The sequence below is a fragment of the Chiloscyllium plagiosum genome, chromosome 23, assembly GCF_004010195.1.
Source record: "Chiloscyllium plagiosum isolate BGI_BamShark_2017 chromosome 23, ASM401019v2, whole genome shotgun sequence".
Taxonomy (NCBI): domain Eukaryota; kingdom Metazoa; phylum Chordata; class Chondrichthyes; order Orectolobiformes; family Hemiscylliidae; genus Chiloscyllium; species Chiloscyllium plagiosum.
In genome coordinates this window covers 29484604-29501690 of record NC_057732.1, presented here as the reverse complement: position 1 = coordinate 29501690, position 17087 = coordinate 29484604, and the positions used below count along the sequence as shown (strand labels likewise).

General features: G+C 39.5%; 1 protein-coding gene across 2 annotated transcripts in view; it reads right to left on the bottom strand.

Moving 5' to 3' along the window:
* Positions 1–17087, bottom strand: part of sema3c (sema domain, immunoglobulin domain (Ig), short basic domain, secreted, (semaphorin) 3C) — a 165315-nt gene that overhangs the window by 32782 nt on the left and 115446 nt on the right. For both annotated transcript variants that reach the window (XM_043713776.1, XM_043713775.1), the window contains exons 9-13: positions 15766–15880; positions 13193–13262; positions 9529–9673; positions 3551–3773; positions 1908–1996 (exon numbers count right to left, since the gene is read on the bottom strand). In XM_043713776.1, coding sequence (XP_043569711.1) covers positions 1908–1996; positions 3551–3773; positions 9529–9673; positions 13193–13262; positions 15766–15880 — 642 coding nt within the window. The remainder of the gene's footprint in view (positions 1–1907; positions 1997–3550; positions 3774–9528; positions 9674–13192; positions 13263–15765; positions 15881–17087) is intronic.

Sequence of the window (17087 nt, the reverse complement as noted above, 5' to 3'; positions counted from 1 at the left end):
CGATTCTCCTGTTCCTTGGATGCTGCCTGACCTGCTGCGCTTTTCCAGCAAAACATTTTCAGCTACAATTAGTTTTACACAATAACACTCAAAATACTGTGGAGGCTGGAAAACTGAAATCTGGGGTCATGGTCAAACAGGAGATAAGAAGTGTCCAAGAGATGTTGGTCAGCCTTTGCAAGGTAGAATTTGTCACACCAAATGACACTAACGCTACCCTTAACAGCAGCTTTGATATCGAAATCTGTTAGTAAGTAGGATGCCACTACCAAGCAGATCTTTCCCTCTTCTCCACTGCCAGCATTCTGTTAGGAATTCAGAACATGAACATGGAACTCCATTACAATTACCTCACCCACACCACGGCATCTTATTTATGCCTTTTTGTCTTGCTCTCAGCACAGCTGACTAATTTTCTGCTATTGAAATCTTCCATTGACACCTATATGACATCTCAATCACTCCTTTTCCACCTTTAGAACCTCTTTTATCTTTTGCTCTGAGCATCCTTACCATTTTATTCCCAATGGCCCTCTTTTCCCTTTGTTAAGGGCATTTAAAAAAAAACATCTTTTCAGCCCTATTCTGTTCTGACGAATCATCTTTGGACACAAAAGGTTTATTCTGCTTCTGTCCCAATAGATGATGCCAGATCTGCTAAGCTTCTCCAGCATTCTGTGTTTTCTTCTCAGTTTTGACTCCCTTATCTAGAATGTTTGTCAGATTAGCAGAATCCCTTGAGAAATAACATAAACAACAAGAAATGGCCATTCCTCCCACTATTTCAAGTTTTCTCCTGAAGCAAAAGTGAGAAATTTGGAAGGTTCTGTTGAAAGTCCGACAACTTCATAAAACATTCCAGGATTGTTCTGGAATCTCCAGGAATGGCAGATTACCTTTCCAAGCATTAATGTAAATTACCTGGAAGAATGACCAAAATGGCATTAAAAATAATGCACAGCTTTCTTATTTTCTTTGAAAATGTTTCTGCTTGAAAATATTGTGATGGTGATAAAACGCCATTCGACTGATAGTCCAGTATCATCTAGTCAGCTAATGAAGAGCAATGTAACATAAGAATGATCATTTTGGCTTATTGTGTGAGGATTGGAGGCAGGGGATCATGTGATAATGCCTTCGGGACTGAAGCCAAACAGAGTTGGCAACCTACTCGCCCATGTGCTGGAACAAGGGCAATCTACTTGTGTTTTAAATGAATATTTTGTTTTATGAACATTCAAATGACTCTTTTATACCAATTACTTTTCAAAACTGCTGGCACATGTTATACCCCAAGCTGCTTCTTTCTGAGTAATCCAAGTGTTGCTGAGAAATACAGGACTCCACATGGTCCAGAGGAGATCGGATCATGGGGAATATTAGATCCAGAGCTTCAAGGAATTGTACGACCATATTTAATGTCGCTATTTATCTTTTAAAAGATTATGCATACTGGCTGCAATTGCCTGAAATCTGTGTCCAGAATTAATAAAAGTATAATAAGTTAATGATGTGATAAATGAGCAGCACTTTTCATCTCAACGTGTCACAGTCTGCACAGTGTTAACATGCGAACGCACCCTATGAGTATAAATCCAGAGCATTCAACTTCAAAGCATAACTGGTTTGGCAGCCTAAGGAAAAATTGCAGATCTTTGGGGACTTGTATAATTAACAGCACGCTCTGTACGTCTTCTGGTTTGAACCTAAAACAGCAGTTCGAATATAAAAAGAGAGAGCCCTGATTATTTCCACATGAATCTGCTACACAGCATCTGAGTCTGTTCTTTTCACCTACCCAACCCTATTGAGTTAAGCTTGGAAAGATTTCTTGATAAATTCCAACCTGATATATAAAAGCTGCCAACATTGCTTAATTTGCTCTGATAAAAAATACAGAGTCAAACCTCAAAAACTTCCAGTTCTTCCAAGATAAGTTCTTCATTAGTTGATGCATTTTTAGGCAAAACAACAATTTTCTGGATAGTTCCCTTATCTGAAAGACACATTAAAAAAATCAAATTACAAAATAAAAATTGTTTCAAATGGAATACTCAGATTCACAATTGATCATTTTTTTAACATGATTGGATTAATTATTAAATCAGTTCTTAGATTTTCCAATCCCAGTCCTGTAGTGTAACACTAACCTGATGACTAGTTAAAATAGACTATATTGGATCCCTTTCATTCTGAAAAGTTAAAGAAGATGTGTGTATATTGAATGGTCAATTCACTATTGCTCATTTTGCATTATTGTCAAAGTTAAAATTGTGGGCTGAAAATGTGTTGCTGGAAAAGCGCAGCAGGTCAGGCAGCATCCAAGGAACAGGAGAATCGACGTTTCGGGCATAAGCCCTTCTTCAGGAAGTTAAAATTGTCTCCAGCTAACCTGAAAATGTCTTATGAAGACTGAAATATGCTGCTGGCACTCTACATTTAATTGGATGGTCCTCAGGCATAGCTTTACCTGTAGATTTGGATGTATGGAAGGATTATATTGGTAGTCAGTTATTATGTTGCCATAGCTTAAGTATTCACGGCAGGACCATATAGGATGCAGGCTATTAAAAGGATATAGGGGTGCCAAAGTCTTTAATTTGGAACCTCTGCATAACGTTTATTAAAGCTAACCCAGGGACATCCTGAAGAAATTGCAGGCAAAAAGTAAATGAAAGGATGGCCAAGATACAGACAACAATCTGTTGGAAAGTGACCCAGCAAGCAGGATCTATCACCTGGTTAATGGTGGCTGACATGGAGCAGATTTCATACACGACCCTTGTGAGGAAACTGCTGCTCCTTGTTACATTGCAGCACCATCCTCGTGGGTGATAATTGCAGCACGCCTGCAAGGAGGGAGGAAGGGGATTCACTTGTATACGGCAGCTGCCCAGCAGGCAATGGCAGAGCCCTCCATCCAGCTCTCTGGTTCCATCTACCCAGCATTGTTGCTGGGTTGAGAGAAGAATCCTTTAGGCAAGATTGGTGGCATCATGGTGAATACAACCGATCAGATTGTTCTGACTGCCAGTCTTTCCAGTATTCCTGTTTTTTTTTGAAGCATAGGAGTAGGGGTATTGATTGGTTTAAAACTAAACCTTGCAGTTATACAGTACCTTTTATGAAATAGTAGGAATCCCAGTATACTGTTATAAATATGACTGTCGATTTGCACATAGCAAGATTTCATAAACAGCACTGTGATAATGACCAGGAAATTTGTTTTGTGATGTTCATTAAGAGATAAAGGCCAGCAGACTGGACTTAACTCCCTGTACTTTGTTGAAATACATGGGGTCTTTCAAATCTATCTGAGAATGCCACTGTTAACATCTTCGACAGTGCAACACTCCTTCAGTACTGCACTTATCAAGAGTGTCAGCCTAAATTTTGTTTTGCTGCAGGTATTGAGATGGAACTTGAACTCATAACCTCCGAAGTCAGAGGCAAGAGTGCTGGCAGCAAAACTGAAACTAAAAGAAAACAAGAAAGATGACTTCAGTGGTTTTAACACTTGTTGGGGTTTAGATTTTCTTTGACATCTTACCTGTGCCAAGGAAGAGAACATGGTATCTTCCATCTGCAGCCCTCACTTGATCAACTACAATCTTGGTGTACTTGTAATCAGCGTTAATCCTCACAATCAGAGGCTGTTTATTGATTGGATAAATAGCATTATACATCATGGGATGGTTTCGGATGAATGCAACCACTTCATCTGGGAAATCCTTCGTTGACAATGTGTTTGGTGTAAAGGCTCCTCCGGGACACTAACAATTAAAGAATAAAATGTAATGCAAAGCAGATAAAAAATCGATTTCATTAAACTCCAATATTTATTGTTTTTTTAGTTATCTCAGACTTGGATTTAAAGTAAAATTATTTGATTCTTGTGGAGTTTTTACTTACTTGGACTTATATCATTTCTGGTAATCCTTGCTTGCTGCAATCTAGTTTTAGTTCAAGCCCGATTTTGAAGTTTATTTTAAATAATAGTTATTAACTATAAATATGGTGATAAGGCAGAGCTCAATGCTCTGAGATGCACTAGTTCCAACCTTTTAGCAGAGTCCTAACATATGACAACTGAGATCCATTTGGATCACAGTACATGTCCATGAATCATCTACATATTTATTAAATCCAATCTCTACAAGTCAGCCAGATATTTTAAGCAGTGATTTATAAATATTTGTTCTGCCCAAAATGAATAAGAGTTTATATTGCATTTTTAAAATGTAGCAATTGGTCACCTGATAAAATGTCCCTGACAATCCAGATTTAAAAGAAGAGAAACATTTAAATTATTTGAATAGGAATTTGAAATATTTTTAGATAGAGGAGTGTAGAACAGCTGGGTAGTATAGTTATTTCAGTACTTGTTATGATGACAAGCAGGAAGTAGGACTGAATGAAACAGTATTTTTTATCCTTTTGGTGACAGATGTTAAGAGCCCCTGCTTTACGGGATTTAAAAGTCATTGTGGAATGACTAAAATATTTTCTTTCTGCTGTCTGATGCTGAAAGATGGGGGTAATACGGACTTGCAAAGCCTTTCATTAAACTATAATCATAACTAAAACTGTTAAGTGTGTATACCCAACAAAATTAAAACTTGTAGGAATAGTGCAGTATGGTGAGTTAAATAGTAAAGTTTTTTAAAATTTATCTCTGGAACAAAGATCCATTGCCGCTCAAGCTAAGAGGCAGATAATCTTCAGGTCTGCTGGCTCTCTAGATGAAGTTTATTTAAATAGTTTCCATGGAGTTTATCGTGAGTGATTACCTCTAGCACAGAAGAATTTAACATGATTTTTCAACACTACTTCAAAGAGACTTAGTAAGGATGGTTAGTTGTGGCGCTGAGGAAAATGTCATGGGGTTTTGAGGTTGCGGTGACACACAATGTCAGGGCAAGTCAAGGAAGCTTTATTCTGAATCAGGTTGTGCTATACATGGTCTGATAGCAAGTGCTTTACTCTGACATTGAAAGGAAAAAGTGAGGACTGCAGATGCTGGAGATCAAAGTCGAGAGAGTGGTACTGGAAAAGCACAGCAGGCCAGGTAGCATTCGAGGAGCAGAAGGGCTTATTCCCGAAATGTTGATTCTTCTGCTCCTCAGCTGCTGCCTGACCTGCTGTGCCTTTCCAGCACCACATTCTCGACTCTGACATTGAGAAAGAACATTTCCTGGGTCGGTTGTGTTCCAACATCACAATGAATTCCGAGGTGGGAACTGAGCAATGGATGTGGCGACACTATGGAGGACAGCTGCCTAGAGCTGGCCAAGGAGAGGCTGCTTCTGGACACCCACCTGGAAGGAATGGCAAGTAGGTTCCAGCATTAGGGGATTCATTAGCACGGCTGCAACACAGGATGGCTGACAAACTCAGTAGGCTGCTCTGACCCCTTCACATCTTGCGATCAGGTCACTGCCTCCAAGGAACTGCTGGGCTTGTCACTCAGTGGATTGTTGCTCCGCTATTGGGAAGATCCCAATGCAATCATCAAGTTGTCTCTAATCAGACCTAATTACTGATTCTAATTAGCCACCATTGTGGAGCAGGTAACCAGGGCTGCATCAATCCCACCTCTAGCAAGGTTTCTTAGAGGGTGGGGACATATCAGGGAGCTGGTACGGCATGTTGGTTTCTAGTTTTACTCCTGATATTATCCTCCAGTCCATCTCTCCAAGACCAGGAACATTCTACCCAGAGTATTGGAAATATAACACAAAACCTCACAAGAATAACTGGTTTTACAAAGTTCTGCAGAAATATGCAGAGGAAATATTAACAGGGACTGTTTAGATAAATTAACTCATCACTATATTGTAATTTTTATGCATTCCTGAAAATAGTTAAGTGGTTTTAAATAATCTCCTTTTTATTTACTAGGTAGTTCTTCCCTTCTTTAGATCTAAGCAACTTATATAGATCATTTACTGAAATAATATAGAGAAATTAATCTGTTTCCAGAATCTGCAGTTCATGTGGTTGAGCAGCTTCTGGTTGACTTTTCTACATTTACATTCCTCCTATAGGCAGAGACAAGCAGAATGACATCTCACATTCACTAGTTTACAACATTGCTTATATATTGTAACTTTTAAGACCTGAAATATTTCTGTTTGTTAGGCAAAACAAAAAAAAATACCTTTAGCAACATTTAGATATTGGATAGCAGTTAATGGAATACTATGTTAATGAGTAGTTTTAGGAATGCATGTTCACACACCAGCTGAAGGAAATGGATACGTATGAGTATTTTGACTCTACTTGATTCAGACTGTGTCAATTACCTATCAAACTTGAATCTACTAATTATTATTGGACCCGAACACTAGAAAAAAAATTATGTATTTAATCTGCATACATCTGTAGAATTTAAAATTCCTGCTGAATAACTGTTTAAAACACATTATTAAAAACAACTGCCAAGGATGGATTAGCTTAGTTGAATACATAATGTTCTCAGCCCTAATATTCCGTTCTTAATGCATCCTTTTTTTTGTCAAGAGCAATATTCAGTAAGCACTTGAATGAATTTTGAAATTTCTGAGATTGCTGATATTATCAGAGTTAAGTACTAAGGATTGATTTAAAGTTCAAAGGAAAAAAGATTTCATGCATTTATTTAGTTGTAAATAAATTGAGAATGTTCAGTTTGGGCTTTTGAAAACTTTGTGTGCTAGATAATGCCTGCCATTTTAGCTTTAATCTGATCAGCAATAGACACCAAGAAAACTAATGTCTGGACTTGGCAAAGTTTCTGATAATGGAACGGTCAGTATTCATCTCCACTAATCTACTGACACTGACAGCAATCTCTGGAGACTGTCCATGAAGTGTAAAAGTAGTGGAGTTTTGCTGCAGCTGTACAGGACATTCATGTGATCACATCTAGAGCAATGTGCACAATTCTGGCTTCCTAATGTGAAAAAGACGCAGTTGACAGAAGGTTTACTTGACTGAATCCTAAGATTGAAGGTTTATTTAAGAAGAAAGTTTGAATACAGGAGTTGGGATGACATATTGTGGCTTTTGAGGATATTGGTGAGGCCACTTTTAGAATACTGTGTTCAATTCTGGTCTTCATGCTATAATAAAGACGGTGTTAAACTTGAAAGGGTGCAGAAAAGATTTACAAGGATATTTCAGGGATTGGAGGGTTTGAGCTAAATACCTGGGGCTATTTTCCCTGGAGCATCAGAGGCTGAGGAATGATCTTATAGAGTTTTATAAAATCATGAGGGGCATGGATAGGGCAAATAGACAAAGTCTTTTCCCTGGGGTGGGGGAGTTCAAAACTAATGGGCATAAGTTTAGGGTGAGGGGGAAAGACTTAAGAGGGACTTGAGGGCCAACCTTTTCACACAGAGATGGGTGCTTGTATGGAATGAGCTGCCAGAAGAAGTGGTGGAGACTGGTACAATTACAACATTTAAAAAACATCTGGATGGGGATATGAATAGGAAGGTTTTAGATGAATAAGGGACAAATGCTGGCAAATGGGACTAGATCAAATGTGGCTGAGTTGGACTGAAGAATCTGTTTCCATGCTGTTTAAGTCTCTGACTGTATGAGTAAAGGTCTGTTCCCATAGGAGTTTAGAATAATGAATTGTTATCTCATTGAAACATGTGATATTTTGAGGGGACTGGATAGGGTGGACACTTGGGGCATGTTTCCTCTTGTGGGGAGGATGAAAACCAGGGGATATTGTTTAAAAATAAGAAGTATTTCTTTTTAGACAGAGATCTGGAGTTTGTGTTCTCTAAAGGTTCGTTACTCAAAATTGCTTTCTCCAGAGGTAGTGGAGGTAGAGATAATGGGTCTTTAAATTTATTCAAGGCTGACTGAGGTAGACAAAATTCTTAAGGATAAAGTGGAAATGAGGCCACATCCAAAATTAGCCATAACCTTATTGGCAGGTGGAACAGTCCTTTATTCCCATGTGTGAATAGTGTGGAAGACTAGGAGTTGCTGCCAGTGATTTTACTAGCAGGTTCATATCAGGTCTCTCCACACCCCAATTTCTCCACACTCTCCAATGAATGAAATATATGGAGTTGATAAGAACTTCCATGCTTATGTACAGAAGGATCTTGGGTTCAAATCCATAGCTTCCTGAAAGTGGCTGCTCAAGTAGATAGGGGGGTAAAGAAGCAATTAGCATGCTTGCCTTTATTAGATGTGGATTTGAGTACAAGAGTCAGGATGTCATTTTGCAGCTTTATAAGACTTTGGTTTGACTACACTTCGAGTATTCAGTTATGGTCACCACATTACAGGAAGGATTTGGAGGCTTTGGAAAGGAGGCAGAAGAGGTTTACCAGGATGCTGCCTGGATTACAGGGTATCAGCTTTAAGGAGAGGCTAGAAAAACTCAGGTTGTTTTCTCTTGAATGGCAGAGACTGAGGGGAGATTTAATAGAAATTTATAAAATTATGAGATGCATACATAGTCACCATACATGATGGTCAGGACCATTTTTCCAGAGTTGAAATGTGTAATACATTTAAGGTCAGAGGGTGAAAGTTCAAAGGAGACGTGAGGGACAAGTTTTTAATTCAAAGGTGGTAGGAATCTAGAACGCACTGCCAGCAGTGGTGGTGAAGGCAGTTATGATAAGGGCATTTAAGGGCCTCTTAGATAAGCACATGAATAGAGAGTTTAGATCAGAGTGGTGCTGGAAAAGGACAGCAGGTCAGGCAGCATGCAGAGGAGCAGGAAAAGTTTTGCCTAAGCACATGAATATGCAAGGAATATATAAGGACCAAGGGCAAGCAGAAGGAATTAGTTTCATTTGGTGTTATACTCAGCACAACATTGTGTGCTGAAGGGCATGTTCATGCCCTGTATTGTTCTATATTCGATATTATGCTGTCAGTGTAGCTTTAAAAGATCTTGAACAGAGGTTCAACCTTGTTGAATGAAGTATAACCAAGTTTTTAAGGGTGTACTAACTTTTCAACACTTTTACTAGTACCAAAAAGCTAATCCTATATTTGGGAAATTGCTAAATTATTAATATTTTCTAATATTTTAGCTGTCAATCATTATCCTGTTTTTAAAATCTGGTAACAAGTTAAAAGTGAAAGGATTCAACATTTCAGCCATTTCACCCAGCCAGTAGCATTTGCGGCAGTGCAGCACTCCCTCTGTGCTGCACAAAAATGCCAATCTAGGTTATGTTTGCAAGTACTTGGCTTGTGGTTCAGTGACCTATGTCAGAGTTACAAATATAGATCGCTTTAAAGCTCAGACAGTTCAGGCCAGAGTTGAGAATGAGTGAAATTCATTGGATTTTCATATTTAAGGGTTGAGTTTATCCAGAGGGTGTCTGCTTCTGGACTGGGAAGGGAAATTGATGTTTCTATTACATTGTGGATTTACAATAAAGCCTTTATAAATTGCTGAGGCCTTTTGCTGCCTAATTCAACATATGAATAAGTAATTTCTAAAATTGAATGCATTAGTTTGTAAGCCAGGTCTTCGTAGCAGAGATCTCTATTACTCACTGTGCCAGGCCTTGGATATGGAATCCTGCCTTGGTATGGAACATATTGATGATTTGGTCCTTCCTTGTGAGCAAATGGTCCATTGAACACAGTGTGAATGTCAAGCATGTTATAAACACACACAGCTGAGCCTTTAAATATTGAGCTATGGGAAGAAGGAGAAACGCCAAATTAATGGTGATGAATATTATAAAAGAAGGGATTATATAATTTTTATTGGCTAGCATTTATTCAGTACCACATATCAATAGAGACAAAGAATATCATCAAATATTAAAATCTTACACTTTGTGAAGAAAATGAGAATTAAGAGACAAAAATTACATTATTCAAATTAAAACAAAGTTTTCTCTGAACTTATCAGAAATGAAAACATTTATTGGTTGTGTTATCTTTTGATACATGAATGAATAAAAGCATCATTAACCTGTACTGGCAGTATTATATTTGGACCATAAATTAACAATCAATGCCAATAATGTAACAACACTCATTCTACAAGGTTGAGATCATTTCTTGTCTTTCATAGAATGTCAGCAGTGATGGCAATTTGTTGCCCAATTCCAATTGTTCTTGGGTGGTCTTGTATCACAGTGGATAGTGTCCCTGCCTTGAGGTAGAAGCTAAGAAAGGCATGCATAATGCAGCTAAATGGGATGAGTACCGACATGTAAGTCCTTCCAACATACACCAACAGCAAGGGGTAAGAGTTAAAGCAATTCCAGATCAGTCAAGTGACAATAGATGATAACATGCAAGTAAGTCTGTATGCTGCCACAGAAACTTGGACTCATTGAGAGAGGTGCGGTTAGTTCAGTTGGCTGGACTGCCAGTGTGGATCAGACTGTATATGGCGTTTGATCCCCTTCCTGGCTAGGATAAATTTAAGAGCTCTCTCCTTGCCTTATCCATGGTAGAGATCAGAGCAATGGGTATGCCTTCGGACAGACGACTTAAGAAGAAGAAGAATTGTCATTGAGAAGGTGGTTGTGAGCTGTTTTCTTTAATCATGTGGTGCCAACACAACACAGTGATATCAGCAAATGAGTTCCAAGATTTTGACCTTGCGACAACAAGGAACGATAACAAGGTGTCTGACTTCCATATTAATTGGGTGGTATCAGTAGATTGCAGGTTCAAGTCCTGTTGCAAGCATTAGGGGATATGGGCCAAATGAAGGTATATGGAGTTGGGCCACAGATCACTAATGATCTCATTGCATGATGGAACAAGCTTGAGGAGTTAAACGATATATTCCTGTTCCTACGTTCAAATAATTCAGAATTGTGTGATTTGGAGGGGAACATGATGATGGTGGTGTTCCCATTTGTCTTATGCCCTTGTTCTTCCAGGTGTCAAAGGCCATGAATTTGAAAGTTGCTGTCACCTTGGTGACTTATTGCAGTACAGTAACTTAGTGCATCTTGTAGATTGTACACCTGACTAAGAGTTTGCTGCTCAGGGAGAAAGTGATGTCTTCGGTGGTGGATGTAGTGCCAAATAAATAGGCTGCTTTGTTCTTACTGGTTCAAGCTTCTTAGTTGTTGTTGAAGGTGCACTTATTCAGGCAAATGCAGACTATTCCATTACACCACTGACTTGTGCCTTGTAGCTGGTAAACAAGCTTGTAAATGTCAGGAGATGAATCAGAATTCTTAGCCTGTCCTTGCAGCCAGTGTCTATATGGCTTGTTTGGTTCAGTTTTGGTTACTGATGATCTACAGAATGCTAATACTGCGGTATTCAATCATGGTAATGCCTTGAACATCAAATGGCAATAGTTAGATTCTCTCATGTTGACGATGGTCTTCGCTTGGTAATGTGTAGCGTTATTGTTCCTTGTCATTTATCAGCCCAAATCTGAAGGTTTTCCAGGTCTTGGCATAGACTGATTCATTATTTGAGGAATCGCAAATGGTGCAGAACATTATGCAATCATCAGTGAACAATCTACTTCAGACCTTATGTTTGAGGGAAAGTCATTTATGAAGCAACTGTTGATGATTGGGCCTAGGAAGCTAACCAGAGAAATATTGTGATGATATTCTGGACCTGAGATGACTGACCTCAAATAATCCAATAATCCTCTCCCATTGTGCCAGGTGTGAGCCATCTAATGGAGAATTTTCTCCTGATGCACAATGCCTTAATTTTTTTTGATTGATGCCACTTGCGATGAAATGTTGCATTGATGTCAAAGGGCAGTTCTCTTCACCTCACCTCTTCAACTTAGCTCTTTAATCCATGTTTGGACAAAGGCTCTAATGGAGTCAGGAGTTGAGTGGGCTGTTGGGAACCCAAATTGAGCATTTGTGAGCAGATCTTTGGTGATTAAGTGTTTTGCGATATAGTGTTACCAACGCCTCCCATCAGTTTTTTGAGAATCAAGAGCATGCTGATCGAGAATAATTGTTCAGACTGCATTTGTGGGATCTATTTGGGCTATTTTCTGCATTGTCAGGTAGATATCAATGTTACAGCTGTACTGCAGCAGCGTAAGTTAGGGTGTTACCAATTCTAGAGCATATCTTTTCAATAATACCAGAAGAAATGCTTTTAGAGGCCATTGCCATTGCAGCATCCAATGCCTTCAGACATTTCTTGATATCACATGGAGTGAATGAAATTAGTAGAAGACTGGCATCTGTGATACTGGAACCTCTGGCCAAGAGTTCGTATTCACTTAGCACTCTGGCTGAAAATGAAACTTGAAAGGGTTCAGAAAACATTTACAAGGATGTTGCCAGGGTTGGAGGATTTGAAATATAGGGAGAGGTTGAATAGGCTGGAGCTGTTTTCCCTGGAGCGTCGGAGGCTGAGGGGTGACCTTATAGAGGTTTACAAAATCATGAGGGGCATGGATAGGATAAAATAGACAAGGTCTTTTCCCTGGGGTGGGAGAGCCCAGAACTGGAGGGCATAGGTTTAGGATGAGAGGGGAAAGATATAAAAGGTACCTAAGGGGCAACTTTTTCACACAGAGAGTGGTGTTTATATGGAATAATCTGCCATAGGAAGTGGTGGAAGCTGGTAGAATTTCAGCACTTAAAAGGCATCTGGATGGGTATATGAATAGGAAGGGTTTGGAGGGATATGGGCCAAGTGCTGGAAAATGGGACTAGATTGGGTTAGGATATCTGGTCAGCATGGACAAGTTGGACTGAAGGGTCTGTTTCCGTGCTGCTCATCTCTATGACTCTATGACTCTATGACTATAATTGCTTCAGCCTTGTCTTTTGCACTAATGTATTGGGTTTTCCATCATTAAGGATGAGCCTCCTCCTTCTGTTAGTTATTGAATTGTCCACCACCATTCACAACTGAACAGAACATAAATGCAAATATTTATCTGAAGATCACATTTATTCATGAATAAAGAATATGATTGAGTATTGGTTAACACTGCATGTAACTCTTAACTATTTTGTTCAACATCAAAAAACGCAATTCAGAAGACAACTAATTTTCATTTTGAAAAAGAAGTCTGTTCTGGTCAGCTACAGGCACATAAATTATCTTGTAATAAAAATACATTGTTAGTGATCACTTTAATGTGTTTAACATCATGGTATAATTGCTTTTAAATGAAAATGCAATAAAAGCCCCTTCAGGATAAAATCAAAGTAAAAGGAAGTGAGACTAAAGACATTGAACTAAGCATTACCTTGAAGAGGTGAACAGTCCATAGACAAGGAGGCTTTTGGGATATTCTGTTTCTAATAAAAATACATCCTCTGAGAGAAAAAAAATGCAATTATTAGTCATTTGTTGATTTTGAAAACATTCCCATCAGGGATTCTCTAGTGTTCCAAAATGATAAATCTTCCGACTGAAATGGAAGGAAAGGATCTGAATAGGTGGATTGTTTCTTCACAAAACACAAGGCTCCTGTTATTAAACTTGAAGGGCTGCAGTGCATTTTACCAAAGGTGAAAATCTTTACATTTGTACTGAAAAAAAACCCCAGATCTTTTGCTCTGATTTTAACAGTAATAGAAGGATTTTTCTTCAGTTAATAATTGCCATCATCCAAATTTAACAGCCTTTCAAAACCGAAATCTAAAATGCAAGTTAACAAGATTTCTAACAATGAGAAAGTTTGGATTTTGGATTGGTCCTTGGCTGGCCTCAAACGCCAGACAGGTATAGAGGAAAGGGTGACTGCCTTCCTTCTTTGTCTGTCTTCAGCTGTGGACACACGCTGCCCCGATACCTGGCTTTTCAAGCTTTAGATCTAAAGAGCTTGCACATAGAGTCACCATCTTGGGGCACCTTATCTGTGACTTACCATGAAAGACATCCTGTTCGTTCTTACGTGCTGGAGGGTCTCCTGTTTGTTGTGCTGTATGTTTGGAGCCCTAATCTGTTTGACCTCCCAAAATAATGCAGCTGGACCCTGGAACTTGCTGCAAGAACTCTTTATTTAAAGCTTAATCTATGCACATATACTCTTCCCACTAGATTAGAATATCTATTTCCTTCCAGCTCTCTCTGCTGAATCATGTAGCCCTGCTTGTAATGTTAGTGTCATGTCTACACAATTGGCCCTCTAGCTTTGACAGCCGATCATCCCATGTTCTTAATTAAACAGCTACCTATCTGCTGGCCTATAAATGGGAAATGTGGGTAAAATCACAGATATGTTATTGTTCTTCTCATATTGTAGGCATCTGCACCTCCACCTCCCTCACCTTCCTGTTTGAGCCTGACAGGATAGTCCTGAAATTTGCTGAGAAATCCTGCCATTGGAATTGAACTGATAAGGGGCCATATCGATGATATTGTGAAACATAGAAGCTTGTGGTGTCCAGGGGAACATATTAGCCTGGATTGAAGATTGACTGGCTTGGAGGAGACACTGTGTTAAAATTAGGAGCCACACTTTTTGGCAGAGATGAGGAAACTAATTTTTCTCTCACAGGGTTGTGCAACTTCAGAACTTTCTGTCTCATATGGCAGTGAATGCAGATCAATGAGAATTTTTAAGGCAGAAGTAGTTAGATTCTCATTAGGTAAGGGAATAAAAGATTATTGGGATAGTTGGGATAGTTGGAAAAGCACAGCAGGTCAGGCAGCATCGAGGAGCAGGAGAGTCGATGTTTCGGGCAAAAGCCCTTCATCAGGCAGGTTTGGAGATTTAGTGATGGAGGAAATTCTGTCCTTCACATTGATCAACGGGTGCAAGACATTTGCTTGCAATACGGATGCGAACGAGAATTGCAGAGTGCCGTGCAAACTGACCATCGCACCATATTGCAGTTGGGGAGAGTGCAAAAGAATGTGGTAGTGACATGGTAAAGCCTAATCAGGGGAATTGGAATCTTGAAGGTTGTGATGCCTGCTCAGTGCAAGGTTAAAAACATCACCTTGTAGCTAAAGAAAAACAGGAACTGGGGTACAGGATATGAGCTTCATTCATGAAGCAGATACAAATAAGATCAATACAACCGTAAAAAAAGATTAAAGACTCATTTTCTGAATACATTGAAATTCTAAAAGTCTTCTTTATAAGATAGATAAAGTAGCAACAAAGAGATAAATGGTTTTGGTTTAAACATCATTTTAGGGAAATGACTATAAAGTAACCATAGTTGGAAAATAAATACTCCAGTGTTGCAACATTTCAAAGGGCAGGCAGAATGGAAAAAAAGAGGACAAAAAGCTGTGACTGTGAAGGGTGATGTAACAATAGTAATGGGAAAAGTATCTCCACTCAGTAGATCAGATCGTAACTCTTGCTGGAGTTTCCTTACAGCAGTTATACCACCAGACGGCACATTATGCAAGAAATATTTGACACTTGTAACAAAGGCAAGTAATATTAGATTACTTACAGTGTGGAAACAGGCCCTTCGGCCCAACAAGTCCACACCGCCCCGCCGAAGCGCAACCCACCCATACCCCTACCCCTACATTTACCCCTAACCTAACACTACGGGCAATTTAGCATGGCCAATTCACCTGACCTGCACATCTTTTGGATTGTGGGAGGAAACCGGAGCACCCGGAGGAAACCCACGCAGACACGGGGAGAACGTGCAAACTCCACACAGTCAGTCGCCTGAGGCGGGAATTGAACCCGGGTCTCTGGCGCTGTGAGGCAGCAGTGCTAACCACTGTGCCACCGTGCCACCCACTATTGTTGAGGAACACCTATAAGAAGGTATAGTCCAGCATAATAGATTTAATAATAAAGCACACAATATGTAAAATAGAGTTACAATATCTTTTACTTACGTAATTCATCAAAGTGAGTTTCAGTGCCATCATCATCTATCACTGAACACACCAATCGCGCCTTTAGGAATGTTGTCCATTTGTTGACAAGACTGCGCTGACCTCCTATGTCATTCTAGACAATAAAAGACATTTATAGTAACTGCAAAATGAAGGAGGCCATTAAAACATCTGTGAGAGGAAAAATGGATTTTACACTTGTTCCATGGCTTATGGCTCACAGTTATAACATTGTTAGCACAACATCAAAACTGCATTGGCTAAATAGAATTCAGGTGGTTTTAAAAATACTTTGAACATCTGTTTGTCAATATGTTAAAATTGTGTGTGATCACTTTAATTGAAGTTGTAGTATAGAACATTTGAGCTCTTTTAAGTTGCCTTTAGTATTTAGAAATTCCTATCAAGCAGGCTATTACCTTGGATTGAAGATAATCTTCTCTTAACCCCTCCAATTTCACACTAGGAAACAGCAAGAAGCCTATTAATAGGAATTATTGCTCATTATGACCCTCATTGTGACTGAATCTCACTTCATTAATATGCACTGCTGCATTCTCCCATCTACAAAATGGAAACTAGATGCTGAGAATACCCACTATGAAAACTCAAGCGGGTAACTAGTGACACCAGCATGCTCCTCTCGACTTCCATCTTTGACAAATGGCATCAAAATCAATGGGAATCAGCTGCACATCCATATAATCTGAAACAGTGGCATCCAACATGTGCCTGCCTCTCCACACCATCATGACACATCTCCGAACCACTTATAGTACACTTTGTCACTTTACACATGTAGCTTGGAGTTCTCCAGCTCTTCTCATTGGAATGTTGCTGCGCAGACACTTTGTGTGCAAGGACAGATAACCAGCACACAGATTGGACAAGGCCACATCCCAGGGTTGCTTGCTTGCTCACTTTCTTACCTGGAATCTGACAGCATCCCTATCTTGCCTTCCTTCCCTTGCCATTGCCTTGCCTTGCCTTGCATTTTAGCACTGTATCTCCTCAGCTGCACCTTAAAGCCTCATGAAGCCTTGCCTTCCCTTGCACTTTAGTGCAGACACGAAGCTAGGCAACATGCTAGTCAAAGGGCCACTGCTGGGCCAGTGAGGCTGGGGAATATAAGTGTGGGGATTGAAGTCAGAATGCTGGGGTGTAGAAGGGATGACAGTGCTAAAGGTGGGCAAATAAAGGGAGGGGATGATGGAGCATGGATGGAAAACAGGTCATGTGGGAGTTGGGGTTAATTTCCATAAGCAGCAATCTGGCTTTCATGGGACTCAGTGCTCTATCAGATGTGCCATGTTTATTTAATG